Source organism: Apodemus sylvaticus, chromosome 4 (assembly GCF_947179515.1).
Source record: "Apodemus sylvaticus chromosome 4, mApoSyl1.1, whole genome shotgun sequence".
Lineage (NCBI taxonomy): Eukaryota > Metazoa > Chordata > Mammalia > Rodentia > Muridae > Apodemus > Apodemus sylvaticus.
The window spans coordinates 84,725,080-84,744,812 of NC_067475.1; the positions used below are offsets into that span (position 1 = coordinate 84,725,080).

Below are 19,733 nucleotides of genomic sequence, written 5' to 3' on the forward strand. Positions count from 1 at the left end.
CTTCCATATTCCTCTAACAAACAGCATGATAGGCCTTTCTGAGCAATACACCACTCCTTGCAAGAAACTTCTGCTATATCACTGTTCTATTGCTATGAAGAGACACTTGTGACCAGGACAACTCTTATAAATGAAAGCATTTAATTTGAGGCTTGCCTTCGGTTTTAGAGATTTAGTGCATTCTTACCATGGTGGAGAGCATGGCAGCACGCAGAAGTAGCTGAGAGCTCCTTTCTAATCTACTGGCGGAGGCAGAGAAAACACTTGAGACTGTTGTGGGCCTTTGAAAAACTCAAAACTTACTCTCAGATACAAACTTCTTTCAACAAAGCCATACCTCCTAATCCTTTCAAATAGTTCCACTCCATGGTAACTGAGCATTCCAAGCTATGAGCCTATAGGGCCATTCTTACTCACACCACCACCGTGGGCTTAGGACATTTGACTCAATCCAAAGTGAATCATTGTATGTTGGGACATTTTAAGAATACTTTGATTACAAGCTAGCCTTGGTGTTTAAAGTTCTGTATTATAATATTAGGCTACAGTTTAATGTAGGAATTTTATGTTGCTCTTTATTTACTATTAGGCAGTGTATTTTTTTTTTAACATGGTCTTGCTGTACAGTTCATGCTGGCCTTTAAACTCATTTTGTATCCCAGGCTAGCCTCAAACTTGTAATCTTCCTGCCTCTACTTCTGAGTGTTAGATTTATAGTCATGAAGTATCATGCCTTCCTGTTTACTATTAAACAGTTTTGGTCCATAAAGGTTTATAAAGTCAAATTCTGTGCATGGACAATTGGTTGTTTCTATTCCTTTCCTGGTATAGGTGAATGCTGTGTCATTTATTACTCCTTTGTAGTAGTGCTTTTCAAATAATTTAAAGTGATACATATGTTACAGGATTAAAAGAGTCTGAAGAAAATAAATTTTTGGTTGTGCTTTGGTAGAAAGAAGAAAGAATTGGAAAAGAAATAACCATGATATCGTAGGCAGACACAGGAATATTTAAATTATGAATGATTGTGAGTTGTGGTTAGTACTGGGTAAGGTGTATATATTCCATTGAAGTAGAAATTTTATAAGGATATAATTTTCAAAATGATCATAAAATGGATGTTTTAGTTATTAGCAATCTTGAACACATATTGAGACATAAGGGTTTAGATAGTATATATTAAATATAAAATGGACATATATAATTTGTGTAATGGATGAATGCGGGATTATGGTTTTAATAGTTTTTAAAGCATCTCAGAAAACATGTTTTGGATAGGTCAACAAATGCGGTCTAGAGTAATATAGTCATTTAGTATGTAATTTATAATAAATGTGTGTGAGCCTGGCTGTGTGCATGCAGCATGTGTGTGCATGTGTGCTTAGGTTTTTATTTATTTTTTTTTTTATTTTTATTTTGGTCAAATTGACACAAGCTGGGGTTATTTGGGAAGAGGGAACCTCAATTGAGAAAATGCTTCCATTTCATTAGCCAGTGGGCACTTCCCAGGGACACTTCTTGATAAATGATTACTGAAGGAGGGATGAGCCCACTGTGTAGTGCCATCCCTGGACAGGTGGTCCTTAGCTATATGAGAAATAGGCTGAACAAACTTTGAAGAGCAAGTCAATAAGCAGCATTCCTCTGTGGTCTTGTCTCAGTTCCTGCTTCTCTGTTTCTGCCTTGTGAGTTCTTTTCCTGACTTCCCTTCATGATGGACTGTGATTGATACTATAAGCTGAAATTAACCCTTTTCTTCCCAAGTTGCTTTAGATCATACTCTTTATTATAATAGAAAGCAACTAAATATAATTGGGATATTAACAACATTAACATTTGTTTAAACTGAAGAAATAATTGAGAGCTTCTTGTATACTGTCTGTGTGAGAGAGTGTGTGTATGATATATATATATATATATATATATATATAAATTTGTGCTTGAACTCTAGAGGAACAAAACCAGAGATAAGATTCTAATATTAGTAGTAATATTTCTACTAAGTTTATCTTTCTGTTACATAACACAAAATTAAAAGTAACACATTTAGTGATTCTGATTCTACAAAGTACAGGTCCAGTTCCTGCTTTTGACTGTTATTTCTTCCACTCTCAAATTTTTGACATTCCTTTTCTTTTCACTAGTCTTTTGGTAACTGAAAAACTCTTTAAAATATTTTTCAGAATACACTCATTAACAATTGCTACTTTCAAGTAAGAAATGACCCCAATAAACTGTGATTTAGATTGGACTAGTACACATGTAAATCATAGTCTACTACTTGACACTAAATTGAGATACTCCATAGTTTTTGGTCTTCCTTTAAATGATAATATAAGACTTGTCATTATCTTTTTTATGCTAAAAGCATAGTTGTAATTCATGGAGATTTAAATTTAAATTCCAGTAGTTTTCTCATTGAAATTACAGAAGTAAACCAAACTATAAAACTCCAGTTGAGTAGATATAAAGGGTGTTATGTAGAGAAAGTGGTTTCTGTATAGTGTTTCCATTCCATACCTACATGGAAAATAGCCATTAGAGTTTAAATAACTTTTATAGTTGAGATCTCTCTTTATAATTATTTACTTTCCATCCCAGTCCTAGTCCCCACTCCTGGTTCTGCTCTCCCACAGTCCCTCTTCCATTCTCCTTCCCTTCTCTAAGAGAATGCATCTCCCCAGTGTCTCCCCACATCAAGTCTATCCTGGGTTAGGCGCTTCTTCTCCCACTTAGGCCAGACTAGTCGACCCTATTGATTCATGAGACCCTCCCTTATTCATAGGCCTCTGGTACATCCTTGAGTTGCCTCTCACTGCCCCAAATCCTGTCAGCTGCAGAGTTCATTTTCATGACCATTTGACCATCTTCCCTGTCTCTCCCTACACCTGAACCTGAACCTCCCCCACCATTACCCCTTTCATCCCCTCTCCCACCCAGTTCCTTCCCGCCATCTGCCTCCTACTATTTTATCCCCCATTCTAAGTGAGACTCAAGCATTCTTGCTTGGGCCATTCTTCCTGTTTACCTTCTTTGTGCTTGTAGAGTGTAGCATGAGTATCCTGAATTTTATGGCTAATAGCCACTTATTATAAGTGAGTATATACCATGTCCTTTTAGTGCTGGATTACCTTATTCAAGATGATACTATCAAGTTCCAGTGCATTTTTCTGCAAAATTCATGGTATCTTTGTTTTTGATAACTGAATAGTATTCCATTGTGTTTATGTACCATATTTCTTTATCCATTGTTCAGTTGAGGAACATCTAAGTTGTTTCCAGTTTTTGACTATTACAAATAAAGCTGCTATAAACATAGTTAAGCCTGTGGCCCTGTGGTATAGGTATAGTAGGGCATCTTTTGGGTATATGCCCATGAGTTATGTATACCTGGATCTTGAGGTAGAACTATTTCCAGTTTTCTTAGAAACCACCAAATTGACTTCCAAAGTGGTTGTATAAATTTTCCATCAGCAATGGAGGAGTGTTCTCTTTTCTACACATCCTTGCCAGCATGTGCTGTCACTTGGGTTTTTGATCTTAGCCATTCTGACCCGTATAAGATGGGGTCTCAGAGTTGTTTTGTTTGTACTTCTCTAATGACTAGGGAATTTGAACATTTCTTTAATTTCTTTAAATGTTTTTCAGCCTTTTGAGAATTCTGTTTAGCTCTTTACCTTATTTTTAAATTGGATTATTTAGATTGTTGGTGTTTGTTGAGTTCTTTATAAATTCTGGATATTAGCCCTCTGTTACATGCATGGTTGGTAAAGATCTTTTCTCAATCTGTAAGCTGCCATTTTGTCCTAATTACAGTGTTCTTTGCCTTACAGAAGCTTTTCAGTTTCATAAGGTCCTTTTGTTAATTGTTGATCTTAAAGCCTGAGCCACTGGTGTTCTATTCAGGTAATTATCTCCTGTACCAATGCATTTGAGGGTATTTCTTACTTTCTCTTCTGAGATTTAGTGAATCTGGCTTTATGTTGTTGTCCTTGATCCACTTGGACTTGAATTTTGTTCAGGGTGATAGGGATCTACTTACATTCTTCTACACATAAACATCCAGTTAGCACAATTTGTTGAAGATACTTTCTTTTTTCCATTGTATGTTTTTTGGCTTCTTTATCAAAAGTCAAGTGTCCATGGGTGTGTGGGTTTATTTCTGGGTCTTTGATTCTATTCCACTGATCAATGGGTCTGTTTCTATACCAATACCAGTTTTTATTACTATTGCTCTATGACACAGCTTGAGGTCAGGGATGGTGATCCCCTCTGAAGTTCTTTTATTGTTTTAGATTGTTTTGATATCCTGGATTTTTTTTGTTGTTGTTGTTTCATATGAAGTTGAGAATGGTTCTTTCAAAGTCTATAAAAATTGTGTGGAAGTTTGATGGGAATTGCATTGAATCTATAGATTGCTTTTGGTCAGATGGCCATTTTCACTATGTTAATCTTACCAATCCATGAGCATGGGAGATCTTTCTATCTCCTCATACCTTCCTCAATTTCCTTCTCCAGGGACTTGAAGTTCCTGTCATACAAATCTTCCACTTGCTTGGTTATACCAGGATATTTTGAATTATTTGTTGGTTGGTATTGTTTCCCTAATTTCTTTCTCATCCCTTTCATGATTTGTATTAAGAAGGGCTACTGATTTCTTTGAGTTAATTTTGTATCCAGCACTTTGCTGAAGGTGTTTATCTCCTGTTGGATGTTTATCTCCTGTTGGAGTTCTCTGGTAGAATTTTTGGGGTCTTATGTTCATTATCATGTCATCCAAAAATAGCAATGCTTTAACTTCTTCCTTTCCAATTTGCATCTCCTTGATCTCCTTTAGTTGTCTTATTGTTCTGGCTAGAACTTTAAGTTGAACTTCTATTGAATAGGTATTGAATAGAGAGTGGAAGCCTTTTCTTATACCTTTTACTTTTCTTATACTGATTTTAATTGAATTGCTTTGTTCCTCTCCATTTTATTTGATGTTGGCTATTGGCATACTGTGGGTTAAAAGCGATGGCCTACATCTGGCTGGAGAGATGCAGCTCCTGGGGAGCTGGCATGGCCAAGCTCATGGATCCCAGGGCCTCATGGACACCTCTTGGATACCTATTGGACACCGCAGACACAGCTGGATTTTAGGCAGGAGCTGAGAACAGAGTGGGGCCCACCAGGCTGGATCTAGCCCGGGACTGAAGGGGAAAGAGGGAAAGGAGGAGCTCTGGCTGGTTCTCTAGAGGATGAGTGTCCTTGGCTTGGTGGTGACCAGTGGCTGGAAGCACAGAGAGGTTTCCCTGCTGGAGAGGCAGTCCATGGCTTTACAGCTTTTGTTGTTGGTGGAGAGTTGTGATGAGTGTAAAGTAAAGGCTGGCCATGTGAAAAGAGTTGGGGAATGGAATAGGTATACAGGGGGAGCAAGGGGCAAGAGAGCAAGAATAAGAGAGAGGAGGAGGGGCAAGTAGCCTCCTTTTTTTTATTCGATATATTTTTTATTTACATTTCAAAATGATTTCCCCTTTTCTGGCCCCCCCCATTCCCCCAAAGTCACATAAACCCCCTTCCCTCCCCCTGTTCACCCATCTACCCCTTCCCACTTCCCTGTTCTGGTTTTGCCCTATACTGCTACACTGAGTCTTTCCAGAACCAGGGGCCACTCCTCTGCTCTTTTTGTACCTCATTTGATGTGTGGATTATGTTTTGGGTATTCCCGTTTTCTAGGCTTATCCACTTATTAGTGAGTGCATACCATGATTGATCTTTTGAGACTGGGTTACCTCACTTAGTATGATGTCTTCCAGCTCCATCCATTTGTCTAAGAATTTCATGAATTCATTGTTTCTAATGGCTGAATAGTACTCCATTGTGTAGATATACCACATTTTTTTGCATCCATTCTTCTGTTGAGGGATACCTGGGTTCTTTCCAGCTTCTGGCTATTATAAATAGGGCTGCTATGAACATAGTGGAGCACGTATCCTTATTACATTCTGGGGAATCCTCTGGGTATATGCCCAGGAGTGGTATAGCCGGATCTTCTGGAAGTGACATGCCCAGTTTTCTGAGGAACCACCAGACTGATTTCCAGAGTGGTTGTACCAATTTTCAACCCCACCAGCAGTGGAGGAGTGTTCCTCTTTCTCCACATCCTCACCAACACCTGCTGTCTCCTGAATTTTTAATCTTAGCCATTCTGACTGGTGTAAGGTGAAATCTCAAGATTGTTTTGATTTGCATTTCCCTAATGACTAATGAAGTTGAGCATTTTTTAAGATGCTTCTCAGCCATTTGAATTTCTTCCGGTGAAAATTCTTTGTTTAGCTCTGTACCCCATTTTTTAATAGGGTTATTTGGTTTTCTGGGGTCTAACTTTTTGAGTTCTTTGTATATATTGGATATTAGCCTTCTATCTGATGTAGGGTTGGTGAAGATCTTTTCTCAATTTGTTGGCTGCCGAATTGTCCTTTTAATGGTGTTCTTTGCCTTACAGAAACTTTGTAATTTTATGAGGTCCCATTTGTCAATTCTTGCTCTTAGAGCATACGCTATTGGTGTTCTGTTCAGGAACTTTCCCCCTGTACTGATGTCCTCCAGGGTCTTCCCCAATTTCTTTTCCTGTTAGCTTCAGAGTGTCTGGCTTTATGTGGAGGTCCTTGATCCATTTGGAGTTGAGCTTAGTACAAGGAGACAAGGATGGATCAATTCTCATTCTTCTGCATGCTGACTTCCAGTTGAACCAGCACCATTTGTTGAAAAGGCTATCTTTCTTCCACTGGATGTTTTCAGCCCCTTTGTCGAGGATCAAGTGGCCATAGGTGTGTGGGTTCATTTCTGGATCTTCAATCCTATTCTATTGATCCTCCTGCCTGTCACTGTACCAATACCATGCAGTTTTTAACACTGTTGCTCTGTGGTCAGGGATACTGATTCCCCCAGAATTTCTTTTGTCGTTGAGAATAGTTTTGGCTATCCTCGGGTTTTTGGTATTCCAGATGAATTTGAGAATTGCTCTTTAACTCTATGAAGAATTGAATTGGGATTTTGATGGGTATTGCATTGAATCTGTATATTGCTTTTGGCAAAATGGCCATTTTAACTATATTAATCCTGCCGATCCATGAGCATGGGAGATTTTTTCATTTTTTGAGGTCTTCTTCCATTTCCTTCTTCAGAGTCTTGAAGTTCTTGTCATACAGATCTTTTACATGTTTGGTAAGAGTCACCCCAAGGTACTTTATACTGTTTGTGGCTATTGTGAAGGGGGTCATTTCCCTAATTTCTTTCTCAGCCTGCTTATCCTTTGAGTATAGGAAGGCTACTGATTTGCTTGAGTTGATTTTATAACCAAGCAGCCTCTTTTATAGTGGGCCAGGCCTACCTGGCTATTTCCAGGTAACTGTGGGGGTGGAGTCCAGATAGAATACCAGGAGCTTGGGGCATTGCCCTACATGACTGAGGGCCACAGAATTATGGGCCTCCTGTCAGTAGCCTGGTGTCTGAGAGCATGGCAAACTGATCTTCTGTCCCTTCCAGCATTAGCTGGTGGGGCTCTGAGGTTTAAACCTAGCTCGTTCAGAAAACAGGCTGCCTTTCACAGTCCCACAGCTTACTGTATATTGTTTTTATTATGTCCAAGTATGTTTAGGTATGTTTAGGCATTCCTGGTTTCTCTAAGACTAAACTTGAAGGGTTGTTGGATTTTGTCAAAGGTTTTTTTCAGCATCTAAGGAGATGATCATATGGTTTGTTTTCTTTCAATTTGTTTATATGGTGGATTATGTTGATGGATTTTTATATATTGAACCATCCCTGCATCATTGGGATGAAGCCTACTTAATCATGGTGAATAATGTTTTTAATGTGTTCTGTGAGTATTTTATTGATAGTTTTTTATCAATGTTCATCAGAGAAATTGGTCTGAAATTCTCCTTGTTGAGTCCTTGATTTAGCTATCAGGGTAACTGGCTTCTTAGAACAGATTTGGCATGTTCTTTCTGTTTCTGTTTTGTGGAATTGAAGTGTATTGGTATTAGCTCTTCTTTGAATATCTGCACTAAAAGCATCTGGTCCTGAAGTTTTTTTGGTTTACATTTAATGTCTACTTTTATTTCCTTAACAGTTGTAGGACTGTTTAAATGTTTTACCCCATCTTGATTTAACTTTGGTAAGTGGTATCTGTCTAGAAATAATTATTTTCTTGTATTTGTTGAGGATTTCTTCATGACCAACTATATGGTCAATTTTGGAGAAGGATCCATGAGGGGCAGAGAAGAAAGCATATTCTTTTGTATTTGGGTGAATATTCTATAGATGTCTGCTAGGTCCATTTGCCTGGATGACATGTCATTTGGTAAGAATGGGGTGTTGAAGTCTCCCTTGATTCATGTGTGGGAATCAATATGCAACTTAATCTTTAACAATATTTCTGTTACAAATGTCAGTGCCTTTGTGTTTGGGGCAGAGATGTTCAGAATTGAGATATCATCTTGGTAGATTTTTTTCTTTGAGTATGAAATGTCTTTCCCTATCTCTTTTAATTAATTTTGGTTGAAACTCTCTTATTAGATATTAAAATGGCTACTTTAGCTTGCTTCTTGGGTTTGTTTTCTTGGAAAACGTTTTTTCTAGCCCTTTACTCTGAGGTCAATGTCTATCTTTAGTGCTAAGGTGTGTTTTTTTATATGAAGCAGAGTGATGGGTCCTGTTTTTGTATCCATGCTGTTAACCTGTGTCTTTTTATTGGGGAATTGAGTCCATTGATTTAAAGAGATATGTAGTTTTGTTGTTGGTGGTGGTGGTGGGATGTGTGTGTGTGTGTGTTTGTGTTAATGTTTGTGTTTATATTTGTGTGTGTTTCCCTTGTTTTTGCTGGCATGGAATTATTGTTGATTTTTTTGGATATAGTTACACTCTTTGAGTTGGAGTTCTCCTTCTAGTATTTTTCATAGGGCTGGATTTGTGCATATTGTTTGAACTTGAATTTGCCTTGAAATACTGTAATTTATCTATGATAGTTGAGAGTTTTTCTGGGTATAGTAATTTAGGTTGGCATCTGTGGTTTTCTAGAGTTTGCAAGATATCTTTCCAGGCCCTTCTAGCTTTTAGTCTCTGTTGAGAATTTAGGGTGTAATTCTGATAGGGCTGCCTTTGTATGTTATCTGACCTTTTTATCTTGCCACTTTAATCTTTCTTTGTTCTATAGATTTTGTGTTTAGATTATTGTATGGTGGGAGGATTTTCTTTTTTGGTCCAGTGTAGTTACTGTTCTGTATGCTTCTTGTATGTTTATAGGCATCTCTTTCTTTAGGTTGGGAAATTTTTCTTCTATGATTTTGTTGAGAATATTTTCTGGTTCTTGAAGCTGGGACTCTTCACCTTCTGTTTTTCCTATTATTCTTAGATTAGGTCTTTTCATGGTATCCCAGATTTCCTGGATGTTTTGTGTCAGGATATTGGTAGATTAAACAGTTTCTTTGACTGATGTATCATTTTTTTATCTTCTATGCCTGAGATTCCTTTTGTCTTTTGTCTCTCGTATTCTGTTGGTAATGCTTGCATCTGTTGTTCCCTAGGTTTTCCATCTCAAGGTTTCCTCAGTTTGTGTTTTCCTGTATTGCTTCTATTTCCATCTTCAGAGCTTGAATGGTTTTATTTATTTTCTTCACCTCTTTATTTTGCTGTTATTTCTTTCAGAGATTTATTCATTTCTTCTTTAAAAGCCTGTATCATCTTTATAAGACTGACTTTAAGGTCATTTCTTGAGCTTTGGTTGCGTTAGGATATCCAGGGAGTGCTGTAGTAGGGTAGCTGTGCTCTGATGGTGTCACACTGCCCTGGCTTTTGTTGATTTTGTTCTTTTGAGGGTCTTTAGCCATCTGGATGGCTTCAGTCCCTGGATGCTCCTGTTGTAGTAGGTATTGGGAGGGAGTCTAATCATGATGATACTGGTGTTACAGGCCTCTGATGGGCAATTGTGGGCTGTGTGGCTATGGATCAGCAGGCCTAATGAAGGTGGGCAGAGAGGTTGTGAGATAATGGCGGTCCATCAGGCATTGCAGGTAGATTTGAGGACTCAGTGGTCAGGGACGATGGGTGGCAGAAAGGACTTGGGATCTTACTTTATGTGTTGTCTAGCTTTGAAAATCTTTTACAATCTGTGATTTTGTATTTTGTCACAATTATATATTATGAACATTTTTTATGTAAATGGGAGATGATGTTTCTTCAGTGTTTCTGCTTTTTATTTTTTACTAGCTATTTGTTCATGTAAACTAAGTGTACACATTTTGTCATCTTAGTGCTATCATATGATGAACCAGGCGACAGTAATCAATTTTGTTTTTAAACCTTGAAAGTAAAATTTCCATCTGAAAATATTCTGATAAAATCATTTCAGCTTTGTGTTTTATATACTTGGTATTTGAAAGATTATTGTTGTTACATTAATAGGTTTTATTACCTTTCTTATTAATGTCTAGTACTTTCTTCAAACACTAACATTTCTCCATTTCTCCTTTGCTTGATTCATTCTACTTAACATCTGATACTTCAGTACTATCCACCCTGTTGTAAATTTAGTCTGTGTATTTATTTCTTAGCATGTAGATAAGAAACATTGATTTAGATTTTTCAGCTTTGGAAATATATTTGACTTTATTTACTTTTTTTTTTGATCATGCTTTGCTGCGTAGCCTAGTCTGTCTCCTTCAAGCTGGGATTACAGATCTGGGTCATTATACCTATCTCAATTTAGTATTTCCAGCTTCTACAACCTTTAAATTTTTAATCTTCAAATTCTTGAGCAAATCAGGTATAGCTATTTTTTAGTTGTCATTTATTTTTATTAGTATATTTGCATGTGTGCTCTGCATGTGTGTATGTATATTTTCACTGGTGTGTGTGTGCTTGTGTGTGCATGTGGAGGCCAGAGGTTGATATCTGGTGTCTTCCTCAATTGTCTCTACTTTATTTTCTAAGGCAGGGCCTCTTGTTCTCCACTCTGTCTTCTTGCTCTGCCAGTTTGTCCTGAGGATCCTGTCTTCTGTTTCTGAGCTCTGGGATTACATCCTTTCCGGCTTTGATGTGTGTGTGCTGGCTATCTCAACTTCAGTCCTCACTTGACGGTTTTGGCTATTCTGTCCCAAGCTATTTAGAAAGTCACTTGCTATCCCTATATCTTGACATGTTTCCCCTAGTTTAGACATTTCAGCTGCATTACATATTTGAATATGTAATGGAAGAAGTTTAGTTTTATACTATGACATAGATTTTCAGTTTTTCTTCACCCGTCTTTCCTCAGATACACACTAGGAAGCACCTCTGTTAATGAGGTTATTTCTGGGTCCAGTATTTTTTCACTTTTTTTACATGTGAGTTTTTGTGCCACTGTCAAGACATAAATATTTTTACATCCAGGTTTGAAAATGTATTGTCTAACTATCTAGAGATCTGTTTTTGTTGACTGCTATACCTGTTGGCTTTAGGTGATCTAGTTTATTTTCTAGTATTATTAGTTTTTATTGAATGCCAGATACTGCAAATGAAAAATTATAGGGAATTTTAAGTCTGCCTGATACTGCCTTTATTCAGAGAGGAGTGATTTCCTTATCATGGAAGCGCTTTATCACATCACAAAATGTCCTTATTCCTAACTGGCATGAAGGCGCTGTCAGTTCAGTTCTCTTCAGTTTGCTGTCTCCTTCTATGCAGTGCAGTCTGCTGCTCTACTTGAGGTCAGTGGTACCAGGGCAGCTCCTCTCATTTTGTTACCTCTGAGCTGCAGTCTTTTTTCTGTGTATTAGCATTTCTTGCTGTTTGTCATCTCCCTTTTGAGAATTGACCAGTTGTTATAGGGACAAGGACATTTCTCAAAGAAAAGTGTATTTCTTTAGATTTTCAATGTCCCTTAAGATCATGGCTCTATAATTTGTTACCCTCTTAGCTGTTGTCATTGATTTTAGATAGGTGTTTTGTGTTTTAAGACAAAATTGATTAATGTTACCTAATCTAGTTCATCCTGTGGTAAACAGTTATTATGACATTTTTATAATGTACTCAAAGTATTATTTAAAACTCTTCAGTGTTTTTGGAGACAAAGAGATGTTTTACTTGTGCATACTTGTACAAGTCTCTTAGCATGGAGTTGGATGTATATTGTTGATGGGAAGGTTCCAGGTGTATGAAACGACAGCCATAATGAGTGGATGTGACACTGGGGCTGCGTGTGCTTTTAGTAGTTTCCTTGGGAAATTGACGTGCCAAGTAGGTTTTTGAAGTTTAATATTATTTTGGTCATCTATCTCTTCTGAACACAGGAAGGAAGTGATACTTCATGTATAAGTAACTATACCAACAAAATATAATGCTTGAGTTTGCTTAGGTTTCTCATCTTTCCTGAAATCATGCAGCCTTACTTATTTTTCAAAAATCCTTTATCTTTGTAGGGGAGCATTTTCAAATACACTGATGAGTAAGAACTTAATTGAGCTAGAAATGTTTTTTCTGATGATATACTAACTCATGATTTTCATTTGGATATCAGAATACTGTTCTCTTTGTCCATCTTTTCAGAGTCCAGATATGATACCTATTTACCAATTGTTCCCTTTTCTCCAGTTTTTTCTTATTTAACCAATCAAAAAGGTTTAAAGTTATCAAGGATTCCATGCACTTCCAAGATAGGGATAACATCAATCTAAAGACTCAATTCTTTTCTGTCTTCACTGCTTACAGACAGGGAACACAGTCTCTTCAGCCTGGACCTGTGTAGAAGAATTTGGAGGAAATAAGCAGGTAAGAAAACATCTCTTAGGAATATTGTGGTATATTTAGTTCTCAGAAAGGCAGTTTTAAGCCAACCCTCTCGTGACTATATGGGGAAATGCATAGAATTATCTACTTAAACCCTGTACTTTATTAGCTATACTAATAGCTTTACTAGGAATAGACTCATTAAGGAAAAAAGTTTTAAAGTTAAATGGCTTTTTGTAATTCAGATGTTCTCAAACCTTTGAGCAAGACAATGTTCTGATATCTAAAATGAACCACTAGGATTTTAAATAGTTTAAATCAGATATGGAGTGAATGCTATGTTTTGATTATTTGGTGTTTCTGAAACTAAGCTGAGAGTGACACTATTTTATACATTATTAAAACAATATTTTGACTCTAAATTATTTCTATAATAATTTACTGTTTAGTTTTCTCACCAAGCTACAAGAAAAAAATTTAGATGGGGGACCTTTATGTTAGTGTATGATTTACCAAAACTTCTTGTTTTACATGTAAAGGAATCAGCCTCTGTAATCTGTGTTCCTGTAGGTTATTTCACCATTGTGTGCCTTAATTCACTATTATTAAAGGGAATAATGAGAGTGCTTGCAGTGGTTTTAGAAGGGTTTCATTTGTAACTGATCTTGTGTGGTTATTTTGGCATATACTAAGCACTAAACAAGTATTATCTAACATTATTAATGCCTATGAGAAATGTTTATTGCTCTTGACACTTAAATATTAGACTGTAAATTTATCCTCACAGATTTTAACACAACTGTAGCTTCTAAACTAAAGTTCTTAATATTTACTAAATTTTAAACACACAGTGTGATTTTTAGAGCTACCTTCTTTTAATCTTAGTTTTAAAGCTTGACTTAGGAAGACTGGTTGTGAGCTACAGCTTTTGCCTGACCTGAAGTGTAGACTGGTGTTGCACCAGTCACGCTTTTTTGCTCTCAGAGGCTGCTGTCCCCTTGGTTAAGAACTAGCATTAGAAGGGGTCTGCTGTTAGGATCTTTTAGTACACAGAAAAAATAGACAACTTACAATATGATTTATTTGGTCTTCTTGCTTCTTTGAAAGGAAAGCAGCTGGACTAATTTTGGTGTCAGTGCATAATTTTCTTTTCTTTTCTTTTCCCTTCTTTTCTTTTCTTTGCTCTTCTTTTCTTTATTCCTTTTTTGTTGTTGTTTGAGACAGGGTTTCTCATAACCCTGGCTGTCCTGGAACTCACTCTGTAGACCAGACTGGCCTCGAACTTAGAAATCTGCCTGCCTCTGCCTCCCAAGTGCTGGAATTAAAGGCATGCGCCATCCTGCTTGACTTGCATAATTTCTTTACATGTGGCCCTCCTTCATCCTTTTGTTTTTGTGCTAAGTTTTTTCTCTAGAGACTTTTATTGGTCATGTTATCTTACAATTTCCCAGTAGTGGGGAAGAGGAGGGAAAGGAATCAAAATCAGCCCATCCTTGAGTAAACAGCAAGTGAAAGGACAGCCTGGGATACAGGACACACTGCCCAGGGAGATAGAGGGGGAGGGAGAGGCGAGAGAAAGAGAGAGAGAAGGGAAGAAATCACTATCATATTAAAACATCTCATGGTTGATTGCAAATGAAATTACAAAAAAGTTTGGTACAGAAGGATATGAGATGCTGCATGCATTGAGAATGGAAGTTGTGGAAATAGATTAAGTTCAAGTCATATCCAGTCTGCTTAAGAGAATAGTACATTGATTTGACTTTTGTTCTCCTGCCCATTAAAAATGGAGACCTTTGGAGACTTTTTGAGATGCTTTCTTTCAAATATTCTGCTAAGATTGCTCTAAAAGCTTGGCCAAATGTAAACAGTACTTTCCTAGGAATTAGGAGATCTATAAGATTTAACTGTTTTTTTTTTTTTAATTTACCTATGAACTTATGAATCTGTCTTATCTAAATCAACTGTTGTTTTTGTCATTCATATGAATTGAAATAATCTGACTTAAAGACTTTTTAAAGCCTGTTCTAAGTTTTTGATTTGGAATTAGGTTTTCAAAAAGTTTATTAGAGCCCGGCAGTGGTGGTGCATGCCTTTAATCTCAGCACTTGGGAGGCAGAGACAGACAGATTTTTGAGTTTGAGGCTAGGCTGGTCTACAGAATTTAATTATCAAAATTAAATGAAGGCATATGTGTTCTACTGTTTGTAAATAGAACCTTTTTTAAGTATCCAGACATGGATTACATAAAGTATAAAATTTAAACTCTGATGTTGGCTCTCTAGCACTCATTATAAAGGGTATACAGATCAGTTTGGGTCTGAAATAGGGGAGCTGAAGAGTTGAGGATGTACTTGAAGAGGAAAAATTGGGACAGGGTAGGGTTGAATATGAACATGCTTGGAACTTTAACTCATTTGTTCATTTTTCTTGTGTTTTCTCTTTTCTATATGTAAATTGCATATAAGGAATGTATACCTACTCCTAGGTTTATTCAGCTATACAGTTTGTCTTTAAATTTGACTTAATATCTTATTTGACATGTGTTGTGTTTTCTAATCACCCAGATGCTTTTCTGAAAATACTTATGTTCATAGTGGTTTTAAGGATAGGGGTTCACTTATGAAGTGCTTGTGAAATCATAACAAGCATCTAACTGAAGGCTTTCTCTTGCCCTATTTCCCTAGTAGTGGTCTCATATCATCTTACACGAATAATATTTTGAGTAAACTTTTAATTTGGTATAATGTACTTTTTTAAGTGAGACTATAGCAGGTAATGTGTGTTTGTATAAATCTATATGGTAGAAGACTGCCAGAAGCACTAAGCGTTATGCTCATAGCCAGCTATTGAGCTTGCTTTTAAATCTTCTCCTGGAAATATCTTCTGAGCTCACATTTTACAAGTAGCCTCCGTTACCTCTTGAATGGATGTAAACTCAAAGAAAGCATGATATCTATTTGAAAAGTATATTTCCTATCTGCTGAAGTCACTTCTAAATCCTGTTGTTGATTACTACATTAGTGAGTCTGTGGCTGCTAAGGGACTGTATTTGCATGATAATCTTCAGCAGGAAAGAATCAGAACTTTTTAAAGTCTTCATTAATATATAGTAGACTAATGTTTCAGTTAATATTGTAATATTTAACCCTTGGGTAAAGCAGAATCTTTAAAAGAAGAAATAAAGCTCACGTTAGAAAAGCAAATGATTTCAAAGTAACTTCTCATTTCAAAATACCTGAAATATTTTGAACATTGCTTTGGATATTTCAAAACACGTTTATATTTTCTTACAACAATCTGCTTTATTGACCTTGTGGTACCATTCATTTAAATTTAGAGTTTTACAATGCTAGCAATGAAACCTACTTACAACTGATTTTCACTTTTTTATTTTTTCTTAAATAGGTCCTTTCTGATGTTGCTTGAGCTTATTCTCCTGCAGTTGGTCTCATTCCTGTTCGTTAAACATTAAGTTTCATGATAACATTAAGTTAATGCTCATGTGTTGTAGACCTCATAGTGAATGATATTGGAGGGTGAAAGCTTGACCTGTATATTAAATGATCTTATTCCATTTCTTCCATTCCAACAATAGCACAACTTTTTAAAATGATCATTTTACAGACACAGTCACCACTTTGACTTCTGCTGTAGTAAAGAGCATAGTTGAGTTTTTGGAAAGTACAGGATCTACAAATTTGGTCAAAACACACACATACAGAATTACTACAATTAAGGAAGCAGGAAATTATTGGTACATAAGATGAACGTTTGTTTGAAATTAATATTTCAAATATAATTGTTTTAATAATTTGGTTAATTTTGGATAATTTTCTATACTATTAAGTTGATAATGGTTTTTGACGTTCTTTTGGTAGAGATGATTCATTTTACTGTTTTATGGTACCAGTGAGACTCTAATGTTAAATTGATGTTTGGTTGTATGAATGTTTGTACCAGCATTTAAATAATGAAATTTTGGACAGTTAGTTTATACCAGAAGTCCAGGGGCAAATGCTTATGCTGGTTTGATACCTAATATGGTTAAAAAAAGGAAAAAAAAGAAAAGAAACTGAATTCACTGTTCTTTTATCTTTTTCTTCATGATCTACCCTTTGTGTCAGATCCACTTTAAGAAACTTTTTTTGTTGATTAAAGAGAAATCAGAGGTTCTCCTTTTCTGTGTTAAAAAGAAAAAGGTATCCAAAAATGCACTGTAGTAAGACCTTTCAAACAGTATTGTTGGTTAAGGAAAGAACCCTGACTTGATGTAATGTAACTGCTGGTGTTTGCACTGCAGCAATAGTAATCCACCACCATTACAGTATCATCAGGTATTTAAATGTTAGAACATTATGTTAAAACGTGATTGTCATTTGAATGTTTGTCTTTTGAATTAAATTTGTGTCCACAAAGATGTGCAGCATAATTGTTCATATATTTATTTACAGACTACAATTTCCGTCGCAGCTCAATAAATAGTCTTTCCCCTGTTAGCGCTACCCTCTCTTCTGGGACTCCCAGCGTGCTTCCTTACACGTCAAGGCCTTATTCTTATCCAAGTTATCCCTTGTCACCAACAATATCACTTGCTAATGGCAGCCATGTTGGACAACGACTATATATCTCCAATCAGGCCTCATTCTTCTGAAGAAAGTCTGGATATAGTAGTATAAACCTTTCTTTGTATAAGGCATGAAAATTAAACTACTGTTGTATTTTAGAATTGGGTTTGCACATTTGACTTTAAAAAGCAAATATTTTAACATATTAAAAAACAGCTATAATTCAGAATGACAAAATTGGTAGGATTTTCAGAAATGCAATTAAAAGTTATTCAGTGATAGCAAGCTACTACTGTTTTTTTTTGTTTTTGTTTTTGTTTTTTTTTTTTTTAATTTGGGGATTTCTAATTCCCAAGCTTGAAAGGATTCCAGTAGTTTGTTTTTTTGTATAACAACTTTGTAAAACAGCATTTTACAAATATTGAAGTACTTAAAGACAGTGGTTTTACTAGATTAGATTACCAAGGATCGCTATCTATAGTGGAGTTTGAAACAGTTATGTAACCAGAAGCATCTAACTATTATGTAGAAAGAAATGATGAGACAAAAAAGATTAAGATGCAAATTTTTGGCAGTAGTAATGAAAAATCAGTCTACCATTGTGGTCCTTGAAAGTAAGCAAATATTTTAGTTAATATTTGTTTCAGAAATAAATTATAACTTTGCTGTTAATATATTTAAGGTTTTTATAGTTATAATTCATTTATGTTTTGATATTCATTACATTGTTTACATACGAAGTGTTAATGTTTTTTAAATGTTGAAATCATGTGTTGTTTAATTTTTATACTTCAAATTCTTCAACATTAAATATATGGCACTACTAATGTGTGTTTTGTTTTTATTAAAATTCACACACACACAAACACCTCTCATCTTTGAGAACATCTTTTTGTTTGCCAGGTTAACAACAGTTGCAGTGTCTTAGGTTTGCCATTTTCATGAGATCAAAGTGTCAGATATAAAGAGAAAAAGTTTTGTAAAGACAAAATCACTTTCAAGTGCCAGTACAAATGTTTTGTTGGTAGATTCAAAGAATTACACTTTCTTACTAAAGAATAATGAATGAATTTAGACCATTTTGACCTCATCAGTTTATTAGAACATGGATAGTTATAGTGATATTTTTCATAGTTGATACAGATTTTTTGTTTTGTTTTTCGAGATAGGGTTTCTCTGTATGACTGTCCTGGAACTTACTCTGTAGACTAGGCTGGCCTTGAACTCCTGCCTTTCACCTGCCTTTGCCTCCCAAGTACTAGGATTAAAAGCATGAACTACCACTGCCTGGCAAGATAGTTTATATTTCAAATTATTACCTTTGTATAAGCACTAGAGGCAGGATTTGCATGCATAGAATTTAAAATAGTTGAAACTAATTTTCCTATCAGCCTAATTTGAAATATCTCTCGGAGTGTTATAAGAGTAAGAGTAAGTGAAAGCCAGCTTTCTCACTGCTAAAGAAAACATATTCCCCATGAAGCACATGTGCTGCCTTTGTTCGCTGTGTGCACTGATTCAGACTTTATCACTGAGATGGGCATGGGCGGCACCTTAACACTGCGGACTGCTCACAGCACACGTCAAATGCTGGGCTCTGGGTTGCAAATTATCCACTCAGAAAACAAAACATGCAGGGAATGCTTTCATTTGCCCTGAGACCACCCATGGGAAGAAGAGATGTTTAGTTTTTCATAGAAATGTTAGTAATAGCTCAAATATGTCATTATACATATTCTCACAGATTTTTTTCACTCTGGGGTGAACCCAGCAGTTTAGAGAACTATCACTCACACAATATTTGAAGACCCATGGTGACATGTTAAGTGTGTAAGCTTTGATATCAATTCTTATAATATTAAAGCTAAAACTTTGGCAAGTGTTAAGAAGTCACAGAGTAGTTGATATTTGGGGGATATATTTGTATTATTTTAGTATTTGGTTTTTTGCACAACTTTCATTACTTCCCCCTTAGTCACAATTACAGCATTTACGTTAAACATTGATTTGTGCAGTGGTATGGATGAGTAGTAATCTTGTTCATATTGCATGAGACTCCACTAGGCTACACTAGGCTAGTGAATGTAATTAATTGCATGCTGCCTTAATTTCTGTAAAAAAGGTTAATTATATATGACCTTTGCCCCAAGTGAAAGCCTTTTTAATAGGTTACAAACTGTTGATAGATCTTAGACATGCTACAGGGGACTGAGAAGCTGTCTGAATGACGACCTTTATGAAATATTGTATGCAGCTTTTTTGTAAAGTGCTGATGAGGTTTGGGATGAAAACCCACAACTTTTAGTACTTTTTAGAATGAATAAGGCCATTAACAACAATGATTCAAAGTTTAGAAGCCATAATAAAAGGCTGGTAAAGCCAATTTTAAAAGACCACATGTGGCAAGAAAGAGCTATAGCT

General features: G+C 36.0%; 1 protein-coding gene across 2 annotated transcripts in view; it reads left to right on the forward strand.

Annotated features, from left to right (window-relative positions):
• The window catches only part of Rbm46 (RNA binding motif protein 46), a 29,949-nt gene extending 12,551 nt beyond the window's left edge, over positions 1-17,398 (forward strand). The window contains exon 4 of one of the 2 annotated variants that reach the window (XM_052180291.1): positions 17,199-17,398. In XM_052180291.1, coding sequence (XP_052036251.1) covers positions 17,199-17,398 — 200 coding nt within the window. Of the gene's footprint in view, positions 1-12,726; positions 12,783-17,198 lie in introns of those variants that run through there. The other variant, XM_052180292.1, reaches the window with a different exon arrangement.
• Positions 17,399-19,733: the final 2,335 nt, after the last annotated feature.